Source organism: Eulemur rufifrons, chromosome 1, assembly GCF_041146395.1.
Source record: "Eulemur rufifrons isolate Redbay chromosome 1, OSU_ERuf_1, whole genome shotgun sequence".
Taxonomy (NCBI): Eukaryota; Metazoa; Chordata; class Mammalia; order Primates; family Lemuridae; genus Eulemur; species Eulemur rufifrons.
Window position 1 is genome coordinate 2,884,266 of NC_090983.1, and position 24,323 is coordinate 2,908,588.

Sequence of the window (24,323 nt, forward strand, 5' to 3'; positions counted from 1 at the left end):
CTGTACAACAGGAAGCCACCATCACCCCGGCAAGGGAGAAGCTCCCAGCTATCCCTGGGGGCTTCTCCCTAATTCAAAGCTGTCATGGACACAAGCCTCGGAGCAGCCCGAGTGTACTGGGAGGACAAGGACACTGAGAAATAAGTGTGATGGGGACCCATAGAGCCCCAGACCCACCTGGCTTTTGGGAGGGAGGGCTGGCATGGGGGTCTCAGCCCCCAGCCAGGTCCAGCTGGGGAGGGGGAGTCAGGCACTGGTGCTGCCTGACAGCGACATTCCCTGGTGGTCCTGGCTGCCCAGGGTCTGAGGACATGTGGCCTGAGAGCTGGCCAGAGGGCCTTCCGCAGGTGGTCCTGCCCCTGCTTCCTCTCAGGCAGCCCCCACGCCCCACAGTGGCTGAAGTCTGGCCTCCCGGAAAGAGGTTAGTTAATATGTCCATTAGGTTTCGGGATAAAGCAAACTTTAACTTACTGCACTATAATTAGTACCAACTGCAATATCTTAATTACGAACTGCTTTAGATAGAGTAAAAGGCAGAAACTGTACTGCAGAAAACAAAAGCAGAGTAACTGGAACAATGTATCCAGAAAGAAGATGTAACGCCTAGCGGCGGCGAAGTGAGAGGCAGGATAACGCACCAAACCAGGCGCACGAGTTCCAGCGGGGGCCGGGGGCCGGAGGAAGGTGTGGGAGGAGCAGGGCCCGCATCCCTAGCTGACAGTGCGACAGGAACGCCCAGTCCTGTGAACGTCCAGCTGGGAACCGCGGTGCACGAGAAAGCCCCCATGAGTTTAATGACGCCATCGTCCAAGTGAGTTCTCACAAGAATTTTAAACTAAAAGGCACACGTCAGCAACCACGCCGGAAAGGAGGAGGTCATATTTTAAAAATACACATAAATCAAAACCACTTCTGCCTTCTCTGATGACACAATAAACACCCAGAGACGATGGAACAACATCTGCGGGAACTTCAGGGAATGAGGTTGTTCCTTGTAGACTCATTATCCTGCCAAGCTGTCATTCTTGTACAAAGGCAGCAGAGAGCTCCTTAGAAATTTTTGAATTCTGAGACTATATTAATCACAAGGCTTATGTCTAGGATCTACTTCAAACAATCTCCTGAATTTAAAAAGGGAATGATGGTGTTAAAATGAGGCACGCTTAAATCAACACATTCTCTATTTGTTAATTTGCTCCATTTGCAAAGATAAGTAAACAAGAACCCCATCAGAGCAAGGGCCATTACTGATAGGAGTGTGCAAATAGTACAACTGTCAGAAAAACACACAGTATAAGAAATAACAACCCAAATAAATAGAGGATAGAAAGGAAGAACAGTAATTGCAATCCATAAGAGACAGACAGACAGATACAGAGATGGACAGAAAGAAGCCAAAACCCCTGAGATTCCTGTTCTTTCACGGGCGGAGGACAAGGTGTGCGGCTTGACAATGTAAGAAAATAAATACAGGAATAAGAACATTGCCTCACATTTCACTGCTGGTTGAGTGAAAAACAGCTTGCCAATATTTCAATCTCGTTTAAAAGAGAAAACACACAGTGTCTCAACAATAGGGAGCAAAGAAAAATAATCAGCATAGAAAGATAAAAATCAGGACGACAAAAAGGCGGAGTGCCTGACGAGGGAATCAAAAGGACAAACACAACATAACTGCCTTTGTTAAAGGCTGTCACTCTCCAGATGAAAAAATAAAATCCAGCAATAAGCTGTTTGCAAGAGAGACAACGAAAACAGAAATGCACAGGAAGACTAAAAGAGTTATCAGTAAAATATCAGTAAAAATTCTGAGGTTTCAATGTTAATATGAGGTAAAACATCATCAAAGCAAAAACTATTACATGTAATAAGGATGATATAATAAGAGGCATGGTTGATAGCAGCATAATTATATTTAATCTAAATGCGCTAAAGATAGAGCAAAATGTATATGTAAATAACTGCTAGAAAAGTAAAGTAGAAATGATAAAAATATGATTAGAATTGAAGCACTAATACTTCATTATCAAGTACATAAAACAAATTCAGAAACGCATGAAAGAGCTAAATATCAAAACAAGGTAACATTACTGGTTGTGCGAGCTAAAATAAAATCTTAAGCTCCCCTAGCTGATTGAGTGGACCCCCTCTTGGCCCAGGGGACCCCAGAAATACCCTAAAGCTGAGTTGCTGCATGAAGAGGGAGGCCAGACAAGCCTCGTCACTCCCCCTGCCTTCTTGGACATCTCCAAGATTTTATTTTAGCGTCAGCAGGTCCGTCCGGGGCGTCCCATGTGGAACCACGTTCGGTGCACTGGGTCCATGATGGTTTCTCTACTAATTGTTCAAAAGCAGTTTCCAGTAACAAGGTGGCAACAAGCTATCCGAGCAGTCCTGCTGACAACCCTGAGGACACGGGGGCCGCCCTGTGCCCCTGCCAGGCGAGGGACTCTTAAATCCACCGCAGGGATTCCCAAGCTGAGGGATTGAAAGTCACGGCTTGTCAATGTGGCCGACTCGATTAGAACCCCAGTGACTTTTTATGGACTCTGGCAAAATGATTCCTAAATTTTTTGGAAAAATAGGCAGAAAATGTATCAGAGAAAGTGAAACAGTGTATAATAGAATGCAAATGAAGCATGGTAAGAGGTCTTCTAAATTGTAGAAGATACTATAAAGCCATGGTAATTAAAATGGTGTAGTATGACGCCAAAATATAAGAAAAAATGAACTGAAACAGACTCTGATGCATACAAGGAGGCACAGTGTGTTAAACAATGGAGGCAGGAAACATTATTGATCGAATTATGTCAGGATGATCAAGGGGGAAGGAAATAAATTTTAATAATTTATGTCTACATACTATGTCAAGATAAATATTACAAAACACAAAACTACAAAGAAACAGAACATAACACTGTGGCCGTGCGGCTCTGGGCTCGTGGAACAGGGAGGGCAGAGTGAAGCCCGTACAGACCTCTGGGGAGCCGGAGCTCCGTGTCAGCTGATTAAGGAACACACGGGAAATCGTCATCACCAAAATAAGCACAAATGAAAGAAGAAAACATTTAGAACATAATGACAAATCGTCACTATGTATCCTACTCAAGGATCTATAAAGGAAGGTTAAAAATACCTGGATATAGGGAAAATCTCTGTACCTACCTCTCAATTTAGCTAAGAACCTAAAACTACTCTAAAAAATAAAGCCTTAAAAAAACCCCAAATCCCCAATGACTCAAAGGACAAATAGAAAGGTCATGGTGAGGTAATTTGCACTTGAGAAAAAGCAGCTTGCGAGTAACTGTAGGACCCTGTGTCAACCTTCCTAATAGCCAAAGATGTGCAAATTAAAACCAAAGAGAAAACTGCAAAAGTAAAGAAACTCACCCCATGAACGAATTTCAATAACCCCTGTGTTTTTATAATGCTCTTCCTTAGCCACCTACTTGCCCTTCTGAGTTGTTTCCCAGAAATGGGAGATTTTCTGCCAAAGGGGCTGAGATTCTCGAGGCCCTGGACAGACTTCCTGATGCCAAGACTCACCATCCCCACGACCTCCCCAAGCTCGCGGCCCCTGTTAGTCACAGCACGACCTCCCCAAGCGCGCGGCCCCGAATCTCTGAGCCCTGGAGACGGACTGGAGGCAGCTGCTCCTGACAAGACGTCTGTCATTACAAAATTCCTTTCTTCCTTGGCAATCCTCCTTGTCTCAACAACTGGATCTTTGTGCTATGAGCAAAGCTGGGCCTAGGCCGAAACCCCCTTGTGGCTTTGATGACAGTAAAATCTCTACAAACCCACCACCCGTGGACCTGTGAGGAAGGAAGCGTTCTCATACGCTGCCGGTAGAGTCAGTCACGTTCTTCAGAACAGCAACTGGGCAAGACCTATGGACAACCAAGAATGTTCACAGCACACGCTGCCCTAAGCCCACGTGCAAGAATGATTTCTCCCAGGAATTTGTCACAAAGAAATTAGTCAGAAAAGGGACACATGTACACAAGTTCTGACAGTGTCATCACTTAGCTTATAACAACAAAAACCTGGAAATGGCTCCACGAGCCGAATTACAATCGTGGCTCCATAACTTGGCCTTCCTGCTTGCACCTGGCCTTGGCAGTGAGGTGGCTTCTCCTTTTTCTGATTGAGACGGGAAGCTGGGAGAAGAGGAGACTCAGACCTAAGGCCAAGTCCCACAAGATACCCCGTGTCCTCAAAATATGCACGGGGCAGGCCAGCTGCCACGCTGAACCACCGCTCGCTGCAGACCCCCGACAGGGGACCCAGAACGTCCCTGTTCTAGCCTGTGCCCGGGAGATGTCCACCAACTGGACGATGAATGAATGGATCCCGGGAAGCGGCTCACTGGGCCCGGGTGGGGTGAAGGTCAGAGTTAGGAAGGGACGTCTGCCATCCCTACCCCACTGCCCAGGTGTTGCCCACCGAGCACATTGTCATCATCCTTCCCACCGCGTGCCCGCCCCGCCCCCTTCCACGTGACAGCACGGCAGGCTGCCTGTGACAAGGCGAGGGCCAGTGTGACCAAGCCTGGCCTGTGTGCACAGCCTGGACGGCTGCAGCCATGTGTCCTCGGGGGGGCCCCACCGGGGGGGACACAGCCCACCTGCCTGCCCTTCTGCTCTCGGTGGCATCTGCTTAGTGTCACCCCATTTCCGTCCTCTTCCATGCTGACACGGAGGCCTGATTTCATCCGTAGACTGAGGAGGATGTGAAACGGGGCAGTTCGTCACCGGATGGGAAGAGACGGCACCGTGGCTCAGGCCTCGCTCTGCGCTGAGTTACCACCGTGGCTGGGGCAGTGTCTCTCCGTCCCTGCCCACCCCCCCGGGGCCAGAGGCTCAGCGTGCTGGAGATAAAGGGGGCTGAGGACACGCGGGGGGCCTGGGTGTGGAGGGGAGGCAGCAGCTCCCCCATCCCCCGACAACGGCCCCTCTGCTGTTGGCCTCGGTGCTGTGGACCAGAGCTCTTGGGCGGGCTGCCCCGCTCAGCACTCCACGCCTGCTCCACGGGGGCGGGGCCTGAGGCCCCCCTGCCGAAACCCAGCCACGGAGACCTGAGTGAAGGTAAATGAAACAGCTGCGGAGGCTCTGGGAAGGGCCTCAGGGTGTCCCCTGCCCCAGCCACTGCAAAGCGGTGTCTATAACCCTTCCCCACGGGGACAGAGCACCCCAGCTGATGCCTGTGCTGGTGGCAGGAGCGATGTCCTCAGCAGAACCAGCCTGGAGTCACTGGGAGAGCTGGAGGGTTTTCCTGGTATCTCCCCTCCCCCCTTCGTTAGGCCGTGGCCTGGCCTGGCATCCGGGAGGACCCAGGTCCTTGGGCCTCTCCCTGCTCCTCCCACCTCCCTGCTGGGCTGGCAGTCACCCTGAAGGCCCCAAGAGGTCCAGAGTTGGCAGCCAGACATGCATGCACCTGGGCATGTTCTCTGGAGACACCTGAAAGGCTCCCCCTACCCAAGTGGGCAAGGGGTGGGCGGGTGGGCATCTGTGCCAGGTCTTCCCCCATAAGACGGGGCTCTGTGCCCTGTGCAGACCCACGGCGGGCAGCCTCGGCCTGGGCAGCACCCACCCTCCCATCCCCCGAGGCCTGGCTGTGCTGGGCACCCTGCGTGGGTCCAGCCTAGGGCCTGGGGGCTTTTCTGTGGAGCCCACACTCTCCCACCAGTACACGCAGGGACGTCAGCGCCACAGCCACCAGGCCAAGCACAAATGTGACTCGAAGGCTTGTGGGCACATCGAGAGTTCCGGGGCAGAGGCCTTGATGGACAAGCCTGGAGGGTACCGAAGGCAGCCCCGCCCCTGCTCTGGAAGCTGCCGGCTGCGCAGGAGGGCCTCGGGCGGGGCCCCCATGCCAGGGCTCCGGACAGGGGCCACGCTTGGGCAGGGCTCTGGCCACGGCCGTCCCGAGACCTTGGCGAGGTGGGCCAAGCTCAGCAGGAACCGCAGGGAGATGACACGCCTGCTGGTCCGAGGGCTCTCGTGATTTAAGAAGATGCCTCCCTCTCAGTTCCTGTTGAAATTCAAAACAAAAGCAGCTGTTCGGACGTTGCTGAGTTCTGAAGAATTTCCTGCCCTGACTCTTCACAGGGACACACAAAGGAGGCTCATTGTCCCAGCAGCGAAGCTGGAGACGCGCAGGCCCAGGGCCGGCCACGCGGGTCAGCGCCCGGCCCGGTCCACAGCCCTCCGGAACCAGGCGCCACGTGGCGCTGCGGTTCTGAGCAACAGCACCGTCGCCGGCGCTCTGAACGCTTGTCCTGTGTCCTTCAGTTAACACGCTGGGCTGTGCCCCTCCCTGGGGCCCGGACCCCTGCCCCGTAATCGGGCGGCTCCCCAGGCCAGGCCAGAGGCCCCTCCTCGCCCAGCACAGGGGCTCCGACCCGCGGCCCTGGGCCCAGGGCTGTGTACGGAGGTGGCTGTGAGCCGAGACACCCGGAGGCTTTAGGGCAGAGGGAAGGAGGCGCCCGACTGGCATGAGGGTGAACGCCCATGACCCTGCACGGCAGACGCTGGCCTGGCCCCCGGCATCTCCCACCTCTGCCCTCTCTCCCCTGCCCACGGTGATGCCTCAGGCCCTAAAGCTGTACCGGAAGGGGAGGGCAGAGGTGTCCCCAGCATTTCTTGCCTGGGTGGGAAATCCGACGTGCGGCACCTTAAAACCACCCTTCTGTAGCCGAGTCTGGGCACGCTGGAGATCCCCCCTCTCCGCTGCCCTGCTCCCCTTCCCCAGCACCCACAGGAGGGTTTCTGGACGTGGGGGTTCCTGTGACACACTTTCCACGTTCTCTACACCTTCCCAAGTTAGACGTCAGTCCCAGGTAGCGGGCTGCGTTATGCTCTGTCTCCATCGGCAAACCAGGCTGCCGTTTCATGCGATGACCGCCTGGCAGTGGCGGCCTCGCTGAGTTGGGTCCCAGATACCCGAGCACTGGAGAAAGGGCTCGGGAACAACCCCCAGCCACGCTCACAACCACCCGACCAGGTATGGAATCGAAAGGCCGGGAGGCGGAGTGGGGGTCTCTGTCACAGTGGGGGCTGCTGGCGGCTGCAGACCTGAGTGCAGACCACACTGGGCAGCTTTAACCACACAGACCGTGGAAATGCAAAAGCAAAGCGAGCCCGCAGTCCCAGGCAGGCCACTGAAGAACGCCCACTGTCCTCTGCTTGGGCTGTGGCCTGAATGTTCTCGGCAGCCCTTTGCTCTCATTGGGGAAATTTTTATCTTTGAGCAACGACACACAGTGGTGACGAGAAGTCCTTTTAAAATAATCTGATACTTCCGTGCAGTGTCCTGAGGCGGGGCTCACGCGGCCCTCCTGTCTGCGTCCAGGCAGGAGGCAGCACTGTCAGGCCGGCGCCCCGGGCGCTGGCTGGGACGAACACGTCCCTGCACTCCCCACGTGCTCCTGTGTGTGCATCCTGCAAAAGCCTGGCTCACGTTTGTTATCTGTGGGAAGTGAGTCCCCTCTGACACACAGCTGTTGTTAAACTAGACCTTCTCTGGTTTCAGAGAGCCCGGAAGCTTCCCTCTGCCACATCCGGAGCCACCTGTAGGCCCAGCCCAGGCCCCGAGGACGGCTATGACCTCAGGCAGCAGGAGCGTGGGGCTCTGGCCCCAGTGGCTCTTGCCTTTGGAGTCCCCGTGATCTCTGCAGGGCCCCTTCTCTTCTCCTTCCGCCCAATCACTTGGACAAGCCTGTCCACTCTGGAGCCTGGACCTCCACTGCTCCGGGAGACCCTGGAAAGGCTGCTCACGCCCAGGCTTAGTGTGTCAATGCAAATGGACTTTGCCAGGCCCATGGGACGCTGGCAGGGCTGAGATGGCACCTGAAAGCTGGCATCCACCTCCCAGGAAGCCACACTTACACGAAGGCAGGGCATCCCCACACCTCCCCTGGGGACCAGGAGGGAGCCGCTGGTTACCAGGGGGGAGACCCTGGGCAGATAAAGCAGGGATTGCATCAGTTCTTCCTCCTCCTCAGATTGTTTCACTTAAATGAGACAGTACGTGTTAAGTGCTTAGCACAAAGCCGAGCATGTAGTAAGTGCTCAATAAATGCCAGCTGTAATACATATTTTTTTGGAATGAGGTAAGGGATAAACATTCAGTAGGCGGTGAGGACCCGCTGATGGCTCCGGAGAAGAATTAATGTAGATTCAAGTAATATGAGGAAGGCTTCTATGTAGACAGGTACGGGCACACTGCACAGAACAACTTCCTGCATGATGAAGGCGGCATCTCCGATCACCGGGGGCAGAGATGGACTCTTCAATAAATGGGACACCTGGGTAGCCCACGCGGAGAAAGATGAAATTCGATTCCTAGTTCGCACCATACACAAGAGTAAACTCCAGATAGACCAGGGATGTGGGTGCAACCAACAGAGCCAGACAAGCTGGAGGAAAACGTGCTGGGCCCCTCTCCACCCCTGGCGTGGAGAAAGGCTTTCCAACCGTGCCTCAGATCCAGACGGGATGAAAGTTTGATGGTTTTGACTGCACTAAAAAAATTGCATGGCAACAAAAACACCAAAGTCGAAAGACAACCAGCAAACTAGGAGAAAATATCGAACATATATCAGAGACAAAAATGCCTCATCTAACATACAAAGAACTCTTTAACAAGGACCAGAAACCTGACAGAAAATGAGAAGAAACGATTCACAAGAAAGATAAAAGAATGGCCCTTAAATGTATGAAAGATGTTCAGATTCACTGGTAATTAAAGAAATGCAAATTAACACGTCATTTATGAGACAGTGAAAATTCTGCCTTGTGACAGCGCAGTCTGTGGGTCTGGGGACAGACAGCACATGCCTGGGCACCGAGGCACCCATCTCACCCCTGGGGAACGTGGGACCGGTGTGGGCCTCCGGAGGGAGATGGGCAGTACCCAGCGAAACCGCACAAGCTCCGACCCTCTGACCCAGCCATGCCGCTGCCGGGCGTCTACCCTGCAACCCCCTGGAAGGCCACACGCACAAGGCCCTTCGTCCCAGAGCGACCTGAAAGGGGAAAACGCCAGGAACAGGTTAAAGGCTAACATTCTAACATTCGCACAGGAAAGCGGCTAGAAACGGCACGGTGGAGCACTACACAGCCCTGACAGTGGGCGGGGCCGCTCCCTGTGCCCTGGTAAGGAGAGACGGTGGAGCACTACACAGCCCTGACAGTGGGCGGGGCCACTCCCTGTGCCCTGGTAAGGAGAGACGGTGGAGCACTCTACAGCCCTGACAACAGACGGGGCCGCTCCCTGTGCCCAGGTAAGGAGAGACGGTGGAGCACTCCACAGCCCTGACAGTGGGCGGGGCCGCTCCCTGTGCCCTGGTAAGGAGAGACGGTGGAGCACTCTACAGCCCTGACAACAGACGGGGCCGCTCTCTGTGCCCTGGTAAGGAGAGACGGTGGAGCACTCTACAGCCCTGATAGTGGGCGGGGCCGCTCCCTGTGCCCTGGTAAGGAGAGACGGTGGAGCACTCTACAGCCCTGACAGTGGGCGGGGCCGCTCCCTGTGCCCTGGTAAGGAGAGACGGTGGAGCACTCTACAGCCCTGACAACAGACGGGGCCGCTCTCTGTGCCCTGGTAAGGAGAGACGGTGGAGCACTCTACAGCCCTGATAGTGGGCGGGGCCGCTCCCTGTGCCCTGGTAAGGAGAGACGGTGGAGCACTCTACAGCCCTGACAGTGGGCGGGGCCGCTCCCTGTGCCCTGGTAAGGAGAGACGGTGGAGCACTCTACAGCCCTGACAACGGGCGGGGCCGCTCCCTGTGCCCTGGTAAGGAGAGACGGTGGAGCACTCCACAGCCCTGACAGTGGGCGGGGCCGCTCCCTGTGCCCTGGTAAGGAGAGACGGTGGAGCACTCTACAGCCCTGACAACAGACGGGGCCGCTCTCTGTGCCCTGGTAAGGAGAGACGGTGGAGCACTCTACAGCCCTGATAGTGGGCGGGGCCGCTCCCTGTGCCCTGGTAAGGAGAGACGGTGGAGCACTCTACAGCCCTGACAACAGACGGGGCCGCTCTCTGTGCCCTGGTAAGGAGAGACGGTGGAGCACTCTACAGCCCTGATAGTGGGCGGGGCCGCTCCCTGTGCCCTGGTAAGGAGAGACGGTGGAGCACTCTACAGCCCTGACAGTGGGCGGGGCCGCTCCCTGTGCCCTGGTAAGGAGAGACGGTGGAGCACTACACAGCCCTGACAGTGGGCGGGGCCGCTCCCTGTGCCCTGGTAAGGAGAGACGGTGGAGCACTCTACAGCCCTGACAACAGACGGGGCCGCTCCCTGTGCCCAGGTAAGGAGAGACGGTGGAGCACTACACAGCCCTGACAGTGGGCGGGGCTGCTCCCTGTGCCCTGGTAAGGAGAGATGGTGGAGCACTCTACAGCCCTGACAGTGGGCGGGGCCGCTCCCTGTGCCCTGGTAAGGAGAGACGGTGGAGCACTCTACAGCCCTGACAGTGGGCGGGGCCGCTCCCTGTGCCCTGGTAAGGAGAGACGGTGGAGCACTCTACAGCCCTGACAGTGGGCGGGGCCGCTCCCTGTGCCCTGGTAAGGAGAGACGGTGGAGCACTCTACAGCCCTGACAGTGGGCGGGGCTGCTCCCTGTGCCCTGGTAAGGAGAGACGGTGGAGCACTCTACAGCCCTGACAGTGGGCGGGGCCGCTCCCTGTGCCCTGGTAAGGAGAGACGGTGGAGCACTCTACAGCCCTGACAACAGACGGGGCCGCTCCCTGTGCCCTGGTAAGGAGAGACGGTGGAGCACTCTACAGCCCTGACAGTGGGCGGGGCCGCTCCCTGTGCCCTGGTAAGGAGAGACGGTGGAGCACTCTACAGCCCTGACAGTGGGCGGGGCCGCTCCCTGTGCCCTGGTAAGGAGAGACGGTGGAGCACTCTACAGCCCTGACAGTGGGCGGGGCCGCTCCCTGTGCCCTGGTAAGGAGAGACGGTGGAGCACTCTACAGCCCTGACAGTGGGCGGGGCCGCTCCCTGTGCCCTGGTAAGGAGAGACGGTGGAGCACTCCACAGCCCTGACAGTGGGCGGGGCCGCTCCCTGTGCCCTGGTAAGGAGAGACGGTGGAGCACTCCACAGCCCTGACAGTGGGCGGGGCCGCTCCCTGTGCCCTGGTAAGGAGAGACGGTGGAGCACTCCACAGCCCTGACAGTGGGCGGGGCCGCTCCCTGTGCCCTGGTAAGGAGAGACGGTGGAGCACTCTACAGCCCTGACAGTGGGCGGGGCCGCTCCCTGTGCCCTGGTAAGGAGAGACGGTGGAGCACTACACAGCCCTGACAGTGGGCGGGGCCGCTCCCTGTGCCCTGGTAAGGAGAGACGGTGGAGCACTCTACAGCCCTGACAACAGACGGGGCCGCTCCCTGTGCCCTGGTAAGGAGAGACGGTGGAGCACTCTACAGCCCTGACAGTGGGCGGGGCCGCTCCCTGTGCCCTGGTAAGGAGAGACGGTGGAGCACTCTACAGCCCTGACAGTGGGCGGGGCCGCTCCCTGTGCCCTGGTAAGGAGAGACGGTGGAGCACTCTACAGCCCTGACAGTGGGCGGGGCCGCTCCCTGTGCCCTGGTAAGGAGAGACGGTGGAGCACTCTACAGCCCTGACAGTGGGCGGGGCCGCTCCCTGTGCCCTGGTAAGGAGAGACGGTGGAGCACTCTACAGCCCTGACAGTGGGCGGGGCCGCTCCCTGTGCCCTGGTAAGGAGAGACGGTGGAGCACTCTACAGCCCTGACAGTGGGCGGGGCCGCTCCCTGTGCCCTGGTAAGGAGAGACGGTGGAGCACTCCACAGCCCTGACAGTGGGCGGGGCCGCTCCCTGTGCCCTGGTAAGGAGAGACGGTGGAGCACTCCACAGCCCTGACAGTGGGCGGGGCCGCTCCCTGTGCCCTGGTAAGGAGAGACGGTGGAGCACTCCACAGCCCTGACAGTGGGCGGGGCCGCTCCCTGTGCCCTGGTAAGGAGAGACGGTGGAGCACTCCACAGCCCTGACAGTGGGCGGGGCCGCTCCCTGTGCCCTGGTAAGGAGAGACGGTGGAGCACTCCACAGCCCTGACAGTGGGCGGGGCCGCTCCCTGTGCCCTGGTAAGGAGAGACGGTGGAGCACTCTACAGCCCTGACAGTGGGCGGGGCCGCTCCCTGTGCCCTGGTAAGGAGAGACGGTGGAGCACTCTACAGCCCTGACAGTGGGCTGGGCCGCTCCCCGTGCCCTGGTAAGGAGAGACGGTGGAGCACTCTACAGCCCTGACAGTGGGCGGGGCCGCTCCCTGTGCCCTGGTAAGGAGAGATTTCCAGGATACGTTGTTAAGCGGGGGAAACCCACCAAAATGTTAAATGATATCATTTGTATTCCATCCTTCACGTAAGAAAGAAGGGGAAGTGAGAAAAATCTCGTTTTTGCAGAAGAAACAGAGCAAGGGCAGAGCAGACACTAATGAGAACAGCTGCCCACAGGAAGCGGTGGGAGCGGGGTGGGGGAAGGAGGGAACGGAGGTTCTCTGAGCACACCTTTGGGCGGAGAGCGCGCACCTTCAGCACCGCGGCGTGCCGTGGGTTTGTGTGTCAGCCTGGCCCGGCGACAGTGCCCAGTGGTGCGGTCACACGCGGCCCAGGTGTTGCTGTGGGTGTTCCGGAGACGTGGGTGGCGTCTACACTCAGTGACTCTCAGGAAAGGAGATGACCCCGGGTGGTGTGGGTGGGGCCCGCCCAGTCAACTCAAAGACCTTACCAGCAACTTAGTTTCTTAGCAATGAAGAAATTCTGCAGGAATGCTGCGCCAAATTATCTTGAGGTGTTTTTTTTTTTTTTTTTTTTTTTTTTTTTTTTTAAATAGAATCCCTAGCAACCCTCCCCGTTCTATTTCCAGCTGCGGCTGCCACGTGGCTCTGAGGATGGCAAACGCTCTTTGGCTCGAGAGCTAATTATCCCTGTTTGCACCTAGCGCTGTCAGAAACCATCCTCGGCTCTGTTTCTGGTAACAGCACGTGGCTGCTTTTAGAGCGTGGCTTGTGTCGCCGACTGGGCTGCCTTCCCCTCGGTCGGGGCATCAATCCCACCCATCCCGCTCACTCAGAAAGCAGGCGGAGGGCGCTCTGCTCCAGGGGCTCCCCCGGCACCTCCCTGGATCCTAACAAAATGCAGTCTTTAATCTCAACACGAATTACTCAGCTGAGGCAGAAGGCTAATTAGCCTAAAGAACAGGCTGTTCTGATTTTTGACAAGCCCTGCCCCTCAATTTCTAACTCCCGATTAATTTCTCCACTTAGAAAATGAGACCCTGAAGTCTTGAAGAGGCCGTGAGTCTGGGACGGGGAGGAGCCCCCACTGAGGGCACTGCTGGGTCCCCCAGAACACCCCGAGGTGGGGTGGAGTGGGGGCTCCTTGGTTAGCTGTGTCCTCTCAGGGCCTGCAGGGAGCACGCGGCAGGCAGAGAACGACGGGGTAGCGGTCCACCCGCTCCCTGAGAGGACACACCGGGGCGTGGGGCCCTGCGGGGTGATCAAGCACCCAGCCTCACAGACCCTGTGGGTGGAAGGCCCGGCCATGAGCGTACCCCACCCCCGTCCCAGCCTGCACCCCGTGGGGAGGGGCCATGAGTTCCAAGGAGAGATCGTCACTCCCACAGGGCTCTGCCCAGGTGTGTCCTGGACCCTTGGGAGAAACCAAAGCCAAATGTGCTTTGTGTGTAACCTTGGCTCGACTTTCCTCTGAGAGACCCTCCCAGCCCAGTCCCAGGGCCCCCCTCTCTCGGGCACAGGCTTTGGAAGCACCAGGACCTGTGCACCTACCGTGTGTCATGCACTGTGCTGTACACCTGGGCACAGGTGTGTCTGAGGGTTGCCACGGCTGGGAGATGGTAGCCCCCAGCTACGGGCACCCACTGCTGACCTTGTTTCTCATGCACTGGAGCCCCCAGGCCGCCCCTAGCGCCGGCACACTGAAGCAGAAACATGGATTGGACATGCCACGATGCAATCCCTGCTCCCGAAGGGGGAGGAGCCTGGGCCTGGTGGGGGAGAGCCCCAATACCCACCCAGGGGCACCCACATGGAGGGAGCCCCACGGGGTGGGAGAAAAGGCCTCTGGCAGGATGGCCGGGCCAGGCAGGGCAAGGGCTCCGCTCAAGGGGGAGGAGCCTGGGCCTGGTGGGGGAGAGCCCCAATGCCCACCCAGGGGCACCCACATGGAGGGAGCCCCACGGGGTGGGAGAAAAGGCCTCTGGCAGGATGGCCGGGCCAGGCAGGGCAAGGGCTCCGCTCAAGGAGTCCTCGGTGGGGGGCTATGGGTGGGATAGGAGGGACAGCCTTGGCCTGACCATGGGGACCGAGGGAACTGGCAGGGATGTCCCTGAAGGTCAGGCTCCTGTGACAGAGGCGCCCCAGGGTTAGGGACTCACCCGATGGTCTTGCCCCAGTCGCACCACAGTGTCTCCCCGACAGCCTCCATGTCCACCTTGAACTGGGCGAGGCAGAGCTCCCGGAGGAGGGCGCCGAGGTCGGCGTCCCGGCAGGCGGCGACCAGCGAGAGGAGATGCCCTGCAACAGAGGTGCCAGGACCATGACCGCCGCCCCGGGCCCCAGCCAGGGGCTCCCACCCCCGGGCCCACTGCAGGAGCACGACCGGGACAGGGTCTCCGAGGGCTCCCTGGAGAGGGTGTCTGCAGCTCCGGCCAGATTCTTTCTCCATCAGTTATTCTGTGTCCCCACAGAGGCCCTGCGTGTGGGGCCAGACTTCCCGTTGTAGGTGACGAGCACCCCCTGCCCCAAGATGGCACCGGCTCTTGCACAATCTCATCCTCCCATCGACCCCTGATGTGGTTCTCCTAACACCTCCACTTCGCAGACATGGAAACCGAGGCAGCAAGAACAACTGGCGAGGACTGAACCCAGGTCTGCAGCTTCCAAGCCCATCGCTCCCCTTCTTTGCTGCCAGGTGGCCCGGTGAGTGAGGAGTCCCTGGCCACCTCTGTTCCGGAGGTACCTGGGGGCCAGGCCACCCAGCCCGGGAGCTGCCGGCACATCCCTGTGTCCGAGTATTTGCTGGTTATAAACCAAGCCGAGACACTGAAACATGAGCTGTGTCCCCGCTTTTACCTCGACACACACACACAGATCAAAAATGACGAGTCAAGCTGTGTGCTGCGTGCAATCAAAATCCACTCATTTTCCCCAGAGCTCGCTACTGGCCGGGGGCAGGCGGGACAGCTTCCCCCTTGGTCCCCCCGCCCACCTGGCTTCCTCTTCTGCTTTCTCAGCCTCTCTGTGGGGCAGCTGGGGGGTCTTCTGTTCCGGGCCTGGCTGCCTGCTGCCCCCGCTCCCATGCCCCTCTTGCCCCCCAGGCTATGCTGGGCATCCTCTGCCCACAGAGCACTCCAACCCCTCCCCTACCAGCCTGGCCCTTCCTAACTGCTGGAGGGGGCTGGGAGGCCAGGGCTGCGCTGGGAATCCCGGGCTCCCTGGTGGTCCTCACCAGACCAGCTGCTGGGGGGCCAATCCTGGGCCTCGTGAGTACGGACACCAAGCTGCCCCTTGCAGCCCTTGGGCTCAGGGAGCCCACAGGGGCAGTGGCAGAGTGTCCCCACCCCAAGGAGAGGCAGCCTTGGGCAGGCAGATCAGGAAGGGGGTTCTGGAGTCCCAATCCCGGAACATGGCCCAGCGAGGGCTGTGAACTCAAGTGTCCCCTTGGACTCCGGGGTGAAATGCAGAGGAACTGGGACTCGAGCCCCTCCCATGTGCCGGGCTCTTCACACACAGCTGCCTCGCAGGTGGGTCTTACCGGGTCACCGATTCACAGGCGGGGGCACTGAGGCTTCGGAGTTCGGAAACAGGCCAAGGGCCCAGAGCGGGAAGTGGTGTGGCGACAGCTGAACTAGGCCCAGCTCCTGAGGCCCAGCGCCCAGCCCGCTCCGGCCGCGAGGCTCAGGGCCAGGGGGGCAGCAGGCATCGCGGCAGAGGGCCTGACTGTCCTTGGAGGCAGAGCCGGGGCAGAGTGGGTGGGGGGAGCTGAGCAGGTGGTCACAGAGAGGGGATGGGCGATGGGCGGCGGCTGGAGACAGGCCGGGCGACCTCACACAGCGCAGACCCCACAGCCGAGAGCCCAGGCAGGAGAACAGGGACGCTGAGGCCCTGGACGGGGCAGAGGTGACACGTGGCTCACAAGGAGCCAGGTGTGTGGAATCAGGGGTGAACAGGTGGAGAACGGTTCCTGGTTCCAGGTAACAGCCGACCAGCTGCCTTAGACGAAAGGGAGACTGACGGGAGCCCGAGGTGTCCATGCGGGGCTGGGCGGCCAGCCACGCACAGGGCCGCGTGCACGAAGCCGGGAGCACGGCAGCACCCCCTGAAGTCGGCCCCACGTGTGCCCTGCCTGGGCACCTCCAGGGGGCCCGGGGCGGGGAGCTGGCAGGGGACCCACCCCTGGCTGGAGCCGGGGCCAGGACGGCACACAGAGGCAAGAGCAGTCCCCAAAGCACTGGGGGATCTTAGGAAGGGGCAGGTGGCCGGAGACCGCGTGCACCCACAGACTGTGCCCTCCCCCACCCCCAGGCAGGGTCAGAGGCTCGGGTGGGAGGGAAGCCGGGGGCATCGGAGGAGGTATTTCCTGATACCCTGGCAGGTGAGACGAGGAAGCACCGCGTGGAGCCCGACGGGGGCTGCTGAGGGCTTTGTCAGCCCAGCTGTGCCACGTTCCTCGGCAGGATTCTGGGAGGACCCGGAGGTGCGATGGGAGGGGGAGGGCTGACTCGTGTGTAGACGACCGCACGGGCCAAAGCTGACACTGTGGAATTTCACAGCAATAAAAGTAAAACTCTGTGTTTAATTAGAAAATAGAACCCAAAACACATGTGCCCCCGGCCCCCAGCATATGGAGAAAGAGGTGAGGCTGCAGGTCTGGGGTCTTCCCTGACCGCAGGCCGAGCTGCAGCCATCCTGTGCCCACCCGCCCTGGAGGGCAGCCCCACGGGCACAGCTGCCCACCAGGTCTGGGCAGGGCTGGGTGCTCTGGAAGCTGGGATCCGACTCAGGGGTCCTGTCTGAGGAAGGACGCCACAGGAGCATGGCTGGACAGTGGTCCGGGCCAGGCCGGAGGACAGTCATTGCCCAGCGTGGAGGGCACCAGGGGCTGAGCAGGAAGACGACTGGAGGCTGGGGACACCCCAGGGCTCCTGAGAACAGGGGGGTTGTTAGCCTGAGAAGCTGGGGAGTCATGGTGGGTGGGGACGGGCCGAAGTGAAAGGCTGGCATAGGGGACAATCTCCTCGGAAGAGCTCCAAGGGACGGGACCCGCTGTCAGCCCATCCTTCAACACCAGCGAGAGTCGCCCACCTTTGGCACGCGCAGCCCCCACTGGAGTGCTGGCCCTTACCCCCAGGCTGCCCCTGCCACCCACAAAGCCCAGAGGGCAGAAGAGCCTCCCTCCCGGCTCTCCAGGGAGCCCCCAGGAGCCTCGGTACCCACTTGAGTTCACGGCCGCTCCCAGCAGCCCAGGTTTGTCCCCGATGTGTCCACACCAGTAGGGCGAGTGCACCCGGGCCAGCTGAGGACACACCCCCTACCCTGGGGGCTTCTCCCACCCACAGTCAGGGCAGGCTTGGGGAAGGGCCTTTTTCCGACACACCCCTAGAAAGCCCACCTACTGTGGCCAGGTGAGGCACCAGGGGCTCACTGGGAGCTCAGCAGGGCTCGGACATGGCCTGGTCAGCTCATGCGAGGACTTCCAAGCCTCCTGTCCAGCCTCGGCCAGAGGGCTGTCCCTCTGTCTGTCCCTCACTGCTCCCCACCTAGGACGCCTTCCCCCAGCAAACCCCAGGCCCCAGTGCAACCTGTCCTTCTCCACTGCCGCCTCCTCCAAGAGGCCCCTGGCTGTCCCTACCCACGGGAAGCCACCCAGCCCTCAGAGCCCACCCAGGGCAGGCCTGCGTGCCCCTCCCTCCGCTCCCACTCCTTCCTGACTCCTGCCTGCGTCCTCCCTGGCACCCAGCAGCTCTGCTCCTTACTATTTGTCACACGAGCCATGAAATAAGCGAGGCGGCCATTCCCACCTGGGCGGACGTTCTGCCAGGGCAGCGCGACAAGGTGCCTCAGGCTGTTCGAGTGCCGCGCGGAGGCTGGGTGTCCCTGGGGCCCCCTCCTGCTCTGGAAGAGTCACGAAGATGAACGTGCATCTCTGTGCCCCGCCAGGGTTCTCGGCTGCACGTAACAGAAGTCAGCTGTGAGCAGCGGAAGACTCTGGGACGAGGATCCTGGTGGCTGCCAAGGCCCCAGGAGGTTGGGGGGCAAGAGCTGCACAGCCACCCTGCACAGCCGTCCCCGAGAGCTGCCTCCTCTGGTGGGGGTCTCCAACAGACAAAGGGAGTGCTGGGGGCCAGAAAGAATGACACTGTCCCCTCTGCCTGGTTGGGATGTGCTCCGAGGGGGAAGTCCCCCAGGCCACAATGCTCCCTGTTAAGGCCGCCCTCGCTGGCACTTCAGGTCAGTCTCCTCCTGTTGTCCTCCGGGCTGTGAGAACAGCCACCTGCCCCCACCCCTGCTGGGCCCTCAGTGGCTGTCCCGTCTGGCCCAGCCAGCTCTAGGTGCCCCCAGCCGTGCACCTGCGGCCCTGGCCCCCCAATGCTGCCTCCCCAGGGGCAGGACCTGGCGTGCCCAGCCCCACCTATCCCGGCTCTTTCTTTCCTACCCTGGGGGAGCCCAGAGTCCTACGGCTGGGGTGAGGCCAGGGGAGCTGTGCGGAGGAATCTGGAAACCAGGTTCAATTTTAGATACGGGAGAAGAACACACAGTTTTTCTTAAGCAAGCCAGATATTTCATTGGAGAGACGGGAAACATCACAGTTGCAACACTGAATACAGTTGCCAAAAGTTTTTAAACCAGCCCTTTGGGCCCAGATGGGCTCCATTCCTGTGTGATATAAATTTAATCATTCATAACTTGCGTCTTTAATGAGCTGTGTGCTGAGGCAGCCTTCCTCCCTCAGCGTGTTAAGACAAGAGCCTTCCCTTGAGTTGTGCATCATTTAGGAATTCGCTGTTGCCTGGGGGAGCTCAGAGAAGGGGCTCCTCTCCCCACAGGAGAGGAAAACGGCCCTGAAATGACCATGAATAGCTGCAGCAGAGGTGGGGTCCGTCCAGCAAAGGAGGCGGCCAGCCCCCGGTGGGGACCCAGGACACTGCCCACCAGGTATTTGGGTTTTCTAAGCACAGAGGAGCTCAGCTAGCAGGTGTCAGACGCAGCAAACGCACTTTACGCTTGTGTTTGGTCTCTGCCTGCCGTTGGCAGGGAAGGCTGACCCTGCTGTTATGCATTTTACATTTGCAGAGAAAATCTCATGGCCTGCCCCTGCCTCCTCCGGGTCGGGGTGGGCAGCTGGGGCCGTCACCCACCAGAGCGGCCTGCTCGCCCTGGCCCTGCACCCAGGCCTCCCCTGCTGCGCCAGCCACGCCCAGGGCCCGGGACCAGCTGCCTCCAGGTGACCCCAGGATGCTGCCCCTGACCAGAGGAGGCCTCTCCACCTCTGGAGCGGTGGTTTACCTGTGAACTGGGGACCTCCCTGGCCAGAGGGGGCTTCCAGAGGATGCTTCCATGGACGGATCCCACTCACAGGAAGCAGCCTGTCCCTGCGGGGTTTTCAATGGGAGCCGTCCTTAGCAACTCACAGGACACCTGGGCCCTGGCCCTTGGAACTCGGCCTGGTGGCCAGCGAGGGGTGGGGGGGGCAGTGGGAGGGGCCGGGACGGGGAGATGACCAAGGGCACAGGATGCTTTTGGAGGTGATGGATGTTCACTTTCTTGAGTGTGGTGAGGGTGTCATGGGTGTATACATATGGCAGAACCTTTCGAATGGCACACTTTAAATTTATTCAGTTTATTCTAGGTCAGTAGAATGTTTGAAAATAATAAGCGGGAAGGCAATGTCAAGAGCAGCCTCCCTGAGTGGTGATCACGCATGGTCCTCATTTCTGCCTTATGCTCTTCTGAATGTCCCACAGGTTAAAAAAACCCCACCATATAGTCTGTAACGTTATCTCTGTCCTCCGTGCACGTCTTCTCTTTGCTCTGCAGGGTCTTGCTGCAGCCTTGAGTCATTTCCTGCTCACCTAGCTGAGTGAAAACCACCCACTTCCCAGGACTCCCCTGGTAACACCCCCTCGGGAGCCAAATCCTCAGGATGCTACATGCCTTGGTTTGAACAGGCTGCCCTCAGCCTGCTCTGAAAAAAGAAAACAAAAATCCAGAACAATAAACTGAAAGAAAACTGGCATATGCTCAGTAAAAACTCCTATTGAACCGTCAAGGCCCCACAAACCATTGCCTCCTCTGCCCAGCACAGCACATGCCCCTCTGAGCTGAGCTGAGTGACCACCGTGGTCTAACTGTGAGCAGGAGCCCTTCCCATGGCCAAGTGCAGGATCCCAGGGCCTGTGCCTCATGCCAGGAGATGTCCCACCCCCAGCCAGGGGCAGCTCTCTACCTTCCACCACTGCTCTGCTTCCGGAAGCTCAAAGGGTTCGTCTTGATGCCGTCCTCAGCCGAGCTCTCCTGAGATAGGTCTTGTTAAATGTTCATTTGTCTCCTCTCAGTGGGTTTCGGTGCAATGTGATGTGACAAATCATATTGTGAATTACGTTGGATTCAGCAGTTCCACTTCTGGGCGTATGCCCACGAGAAGGGAAAGCAGGTCTCAAAGAGAGGTCCGTACACTCGTGTTCACAGCAGCGCTGTGGATAAACAAAATGCTGTGTAGTATGCACACAGCGGAATGTTATTGGTCCTTCAAAAGGACCGAAATGCTGACCCGTGCTACAACATGGATGAATCTTAAGGACATTATGCTAAGTGAAATAAGCCAGTTGAAAAGGACAAATACTGTGTGATTCCACCTACATGACGTCCCTAGAGTAGTCAAAATCACAGAGACAGAAAGTAGAATGGTGGGTGCCCGGACCTGGGGGGGGGTGGGGAATGGAGGGGTGGGGTGGTGTTCAAGGGGGCAGAGTTTCAGCTTTGCGAGACAAAAAGAGTTCCAGAGACGGACGGTGGTGATGGTGGTTGCACAACAACGTGAATGTATTAACGTCGCTGAACTGTCCACTGGAAAACGGTTAGGATGGTAAACTTTGCATTGTGTGTACTTCACCACAGTTAAAAATAACGTTACCAAGCAATGAATGGGACAGAGAAGGTTATGCTATGAGAAGTAGACCAGGCGTGGTGGCTCACGCCTATAATCCTAGCACTTTAGGAGGCTGAGGCGAGAAGATTGCTTCAGGTCAGGAGTTCGAGACCAGCCTGAGCAAGAGTGACTCCGTCTCTACAAAAAAATAGAAAACTTAGCCAGGCAATGGTGGCATACGCCTATAGTCCCAGCTACTAGGAGGCTGAGGCAGGAGGATCGCTTGAGCCCAGGAGTTGGAGGTTGCTGTGAGCTGTGATGATGCCACAGTACTCTAGCCCAGACCATAGAGCGAGACTCTGTCTAAAAAAAAGTCCCCATGCAGCCGTTTTCCCTATCATTCCCCTGTACTGAACATACAAGAGCACAACCACAGGGAAAACCAACAGAATCGCAAAAGCAGTGTGAGCTTTTGACACGATTCTCACATATCTGGAAGACTAAAATAAATAAGGATACAGAGGGCTACACGTCATAATTTAATATGCTCACTAGAATCGACACGTAAAAATTCCACACTCTTCCTGTGGGTTTATGGGACATTTACAAGCAGAAAAATGTGTAAGAAGACCAGGAAAGAACCCACATACATGCTAAGCATGGTCGTGGCGCATGAGCTGGTCCCTGACCACAGTGCAATGAAACCAGTGATGAGTGTTGGCAATGAAACCAAAGAGCCCGAGCCACTGGGATTGATAAAACCTTACCTCCTAAAAATTCACGTGTTAAAGAGGAAATAGAAACCACAAACATGGAAAATCCAGAACATGTCAACAACGGCCACAAGACAGACAAAAACTCAGGGGATGTAGCCAGGATGCCAAGCAGAGGACTGACAAGCACGTTTCATTCCTAAACAAGAAAGAACAAAAACAAACGGATTAGGCATTCAAGGAAAAAAGCAGAGTAAGTCAACTCAAGAACTGGGCTTTTGGTGGTGGGGAGGGGGCCCAGTAACAGAGATTAGTCACTGTCCGTTCTGATCAAGAAATAACACGAAAACAGCAATTCACAAAAAGAATGCAGAGGACTAGAGAAATAAGATAATTGTGTATACAATGACATGTCGGATAAAGTGGACACGTTCGTAGGAAAATATAAAACAACATCCTCGCTATAAGACAAAGAAAACCCAAGTGGACCAACAACCGTGCAAGGTACTGAAAAGGCTGCCAATTATCCTCGCTGCCAAGAAGGGCCTGGACGCAATGGCTTTGGGGGAGGGGACGGAAAGGAGGACCCTGTAGAGCTCAGCGGAACTGCTCATTCTGAGCAGCTGACCATCCCCGCACAGAGGGAAAGAATAAACATCCACACATTTCTTTTGGGAAGAAAACTCAACACTGGAAATAAAACCCACAGGAGAAAGTGCAGAGCAATCTCACTTAGGAAGAATGAAGCAAAACTCGAAGTAAACGCTCATCGGCAGACTCCCGAGTCCTCCGCGCGGCTGCCCGGGGACGTAAGGAGCAGCCCATTTGTCCCGGAAACTCAGGACGAGTCCCAGCGCCTGTCCTCTCCACCAGTGCCAACGCTCGCCAGCCACGGGGACACAGAACTTGGCAAGCTGCTGTGTGTGTTACTAGATGGTTCTTCCTTAACACTATAGAAGCGAACTTCACACACGGAAAGAGGATGCATTCCCCATGCATCTCCCACGCCAGCCCCACAAAACAAACTATAAAGGCATCTGGCCCCAAAGGAGAAAGACGGAGGCTCAAGGCATTACAGCTGGCGCTTGACCAACAGGGGCCGGCGCTGCACACGTGCACTTACACTTGGGTCTCTTCCACCTCCGCCACCCTGAGGCAGCAAGACCACCCCTCCTCTTCCTCCTCAGCCCACTCAGCGTGAAGGCAAGGATGAAGATTCTTTATGCTGATCCACTCCCACTTAACGAGTAATATATTTGCTCTTCCTTATGATTTTCTTCATAACATTTTTCTCTAGCTTACTTTATTGTATGAACACAGTGTATGATACACATAACATACAAAATGTGTTGGTCCACTGTTTATGATATTGGCGAGGCTTCTGGTCAACAGTAGGCTACTAGCACTTAGGTTTTGGGGGAGTCAAAAGTTATACACGGCTTTTTGACTGTCGGGGGTGCGGTTAGGTCCCCCAGCCCCCCGTGCTGTTCAAGGGCCAGCTGTACCACCACGTGTCTGCTGCAAGGGGACAGCTGCTGTCACTCCCCCACTCAGCAGTACGCTGCTCTCCACCACAGCAAGACTGGAAAACAAAGCAAAACAGTCGTCAGCACTGGGGGGAGTGGCGGGATTACCCCTGGGTACAGATGGTCCAATGACCTGTCTGAGGAAGCCACGGGGGAGAAACGCTGAAACAAGAAACAAGCACTGCTGGAAACAAAAGGAGCACAGGGAGATGACAGTCAAAACCAAATACAGAGAGGGGCTTTCTTACAGGCCAGCAATGACCAGCTAAAAATTAAACTGGGGCCAAATATCCCACTCACAGTAGCAGCCAAAACCCACCGGATTCCTAGACCCCCAGCGAGGAATCTGCAGGGGGAGCGAAATTCCCAAGGAAGGGCCTGGATGAAGACGTGGGGAGGAACAGACTGCTGCGTCTTGAGCAGGTGGTCTTTATTGAATCTTCCCTGACCAATGAATAAATTCAGAGCAATTACCATTAAAAATCCCAAAAGATATTTAGCAAATGATTTTAAAAATGCAAGAAAGTCAGGCTAAATCCCGGATGAATCACAGGTTTGCTCATTTCAAACCATAAGGCAGCATAGGAAACTCCAAGGGACAGGCTCTCTGTTTTACCTCCACCAGGTGGCATTCGCTGCCGCTTCTTTCACGCATGACCCTGCCACCTGCCAGCCCTCCTTGCCAGCCAAGTCAAGGCGCTCATTGGCACCCGGGGCTGGTCTCCGTCCTTGTCCTCCCTGGCCTCTCCCCAGGAGCCCAGGCCAATCTTCATCTACTCTCACTGGCTGCCTTTCCGTCCCCGGCTTTGACATCATCTGGACACTGACGCCGCCCAAAACGCCTCTCCAGGCCACACCTCTCTTCTGAGCCCTAGATCTGGACGGATGCCTACCTGCCGTCATCGCCTGAATGTCCACAGGCAACACCTGACCCCCCAAGGCTGCCGTGGATGGGGCT

General features: G+C 57.4%; 1 protein-coding gene across 1 annotated transcript in view; it reads right to left on the reverse strand.

Annotated features, from left to right (window-relative positions):
- Positions 1 to 24,323, reverse strand: part of RAMP1 (receptor activity modifying protein 1) — a 44,170-nt gene that overhangs the window by 14,544 nt on the left and 5,303 nt on the right. Inside the window, exon 2 of the mRNA XM_069465652.1 lies at positions 14,414 to 14,552. Coding sequence (XP_069321753.1) covers positions 14,414 to 14,552 — 139 coding nt within the window. The remainder of the gene's footprint in view (positions 1 to 14,413; positions 14,553 to 24,323) is intronic.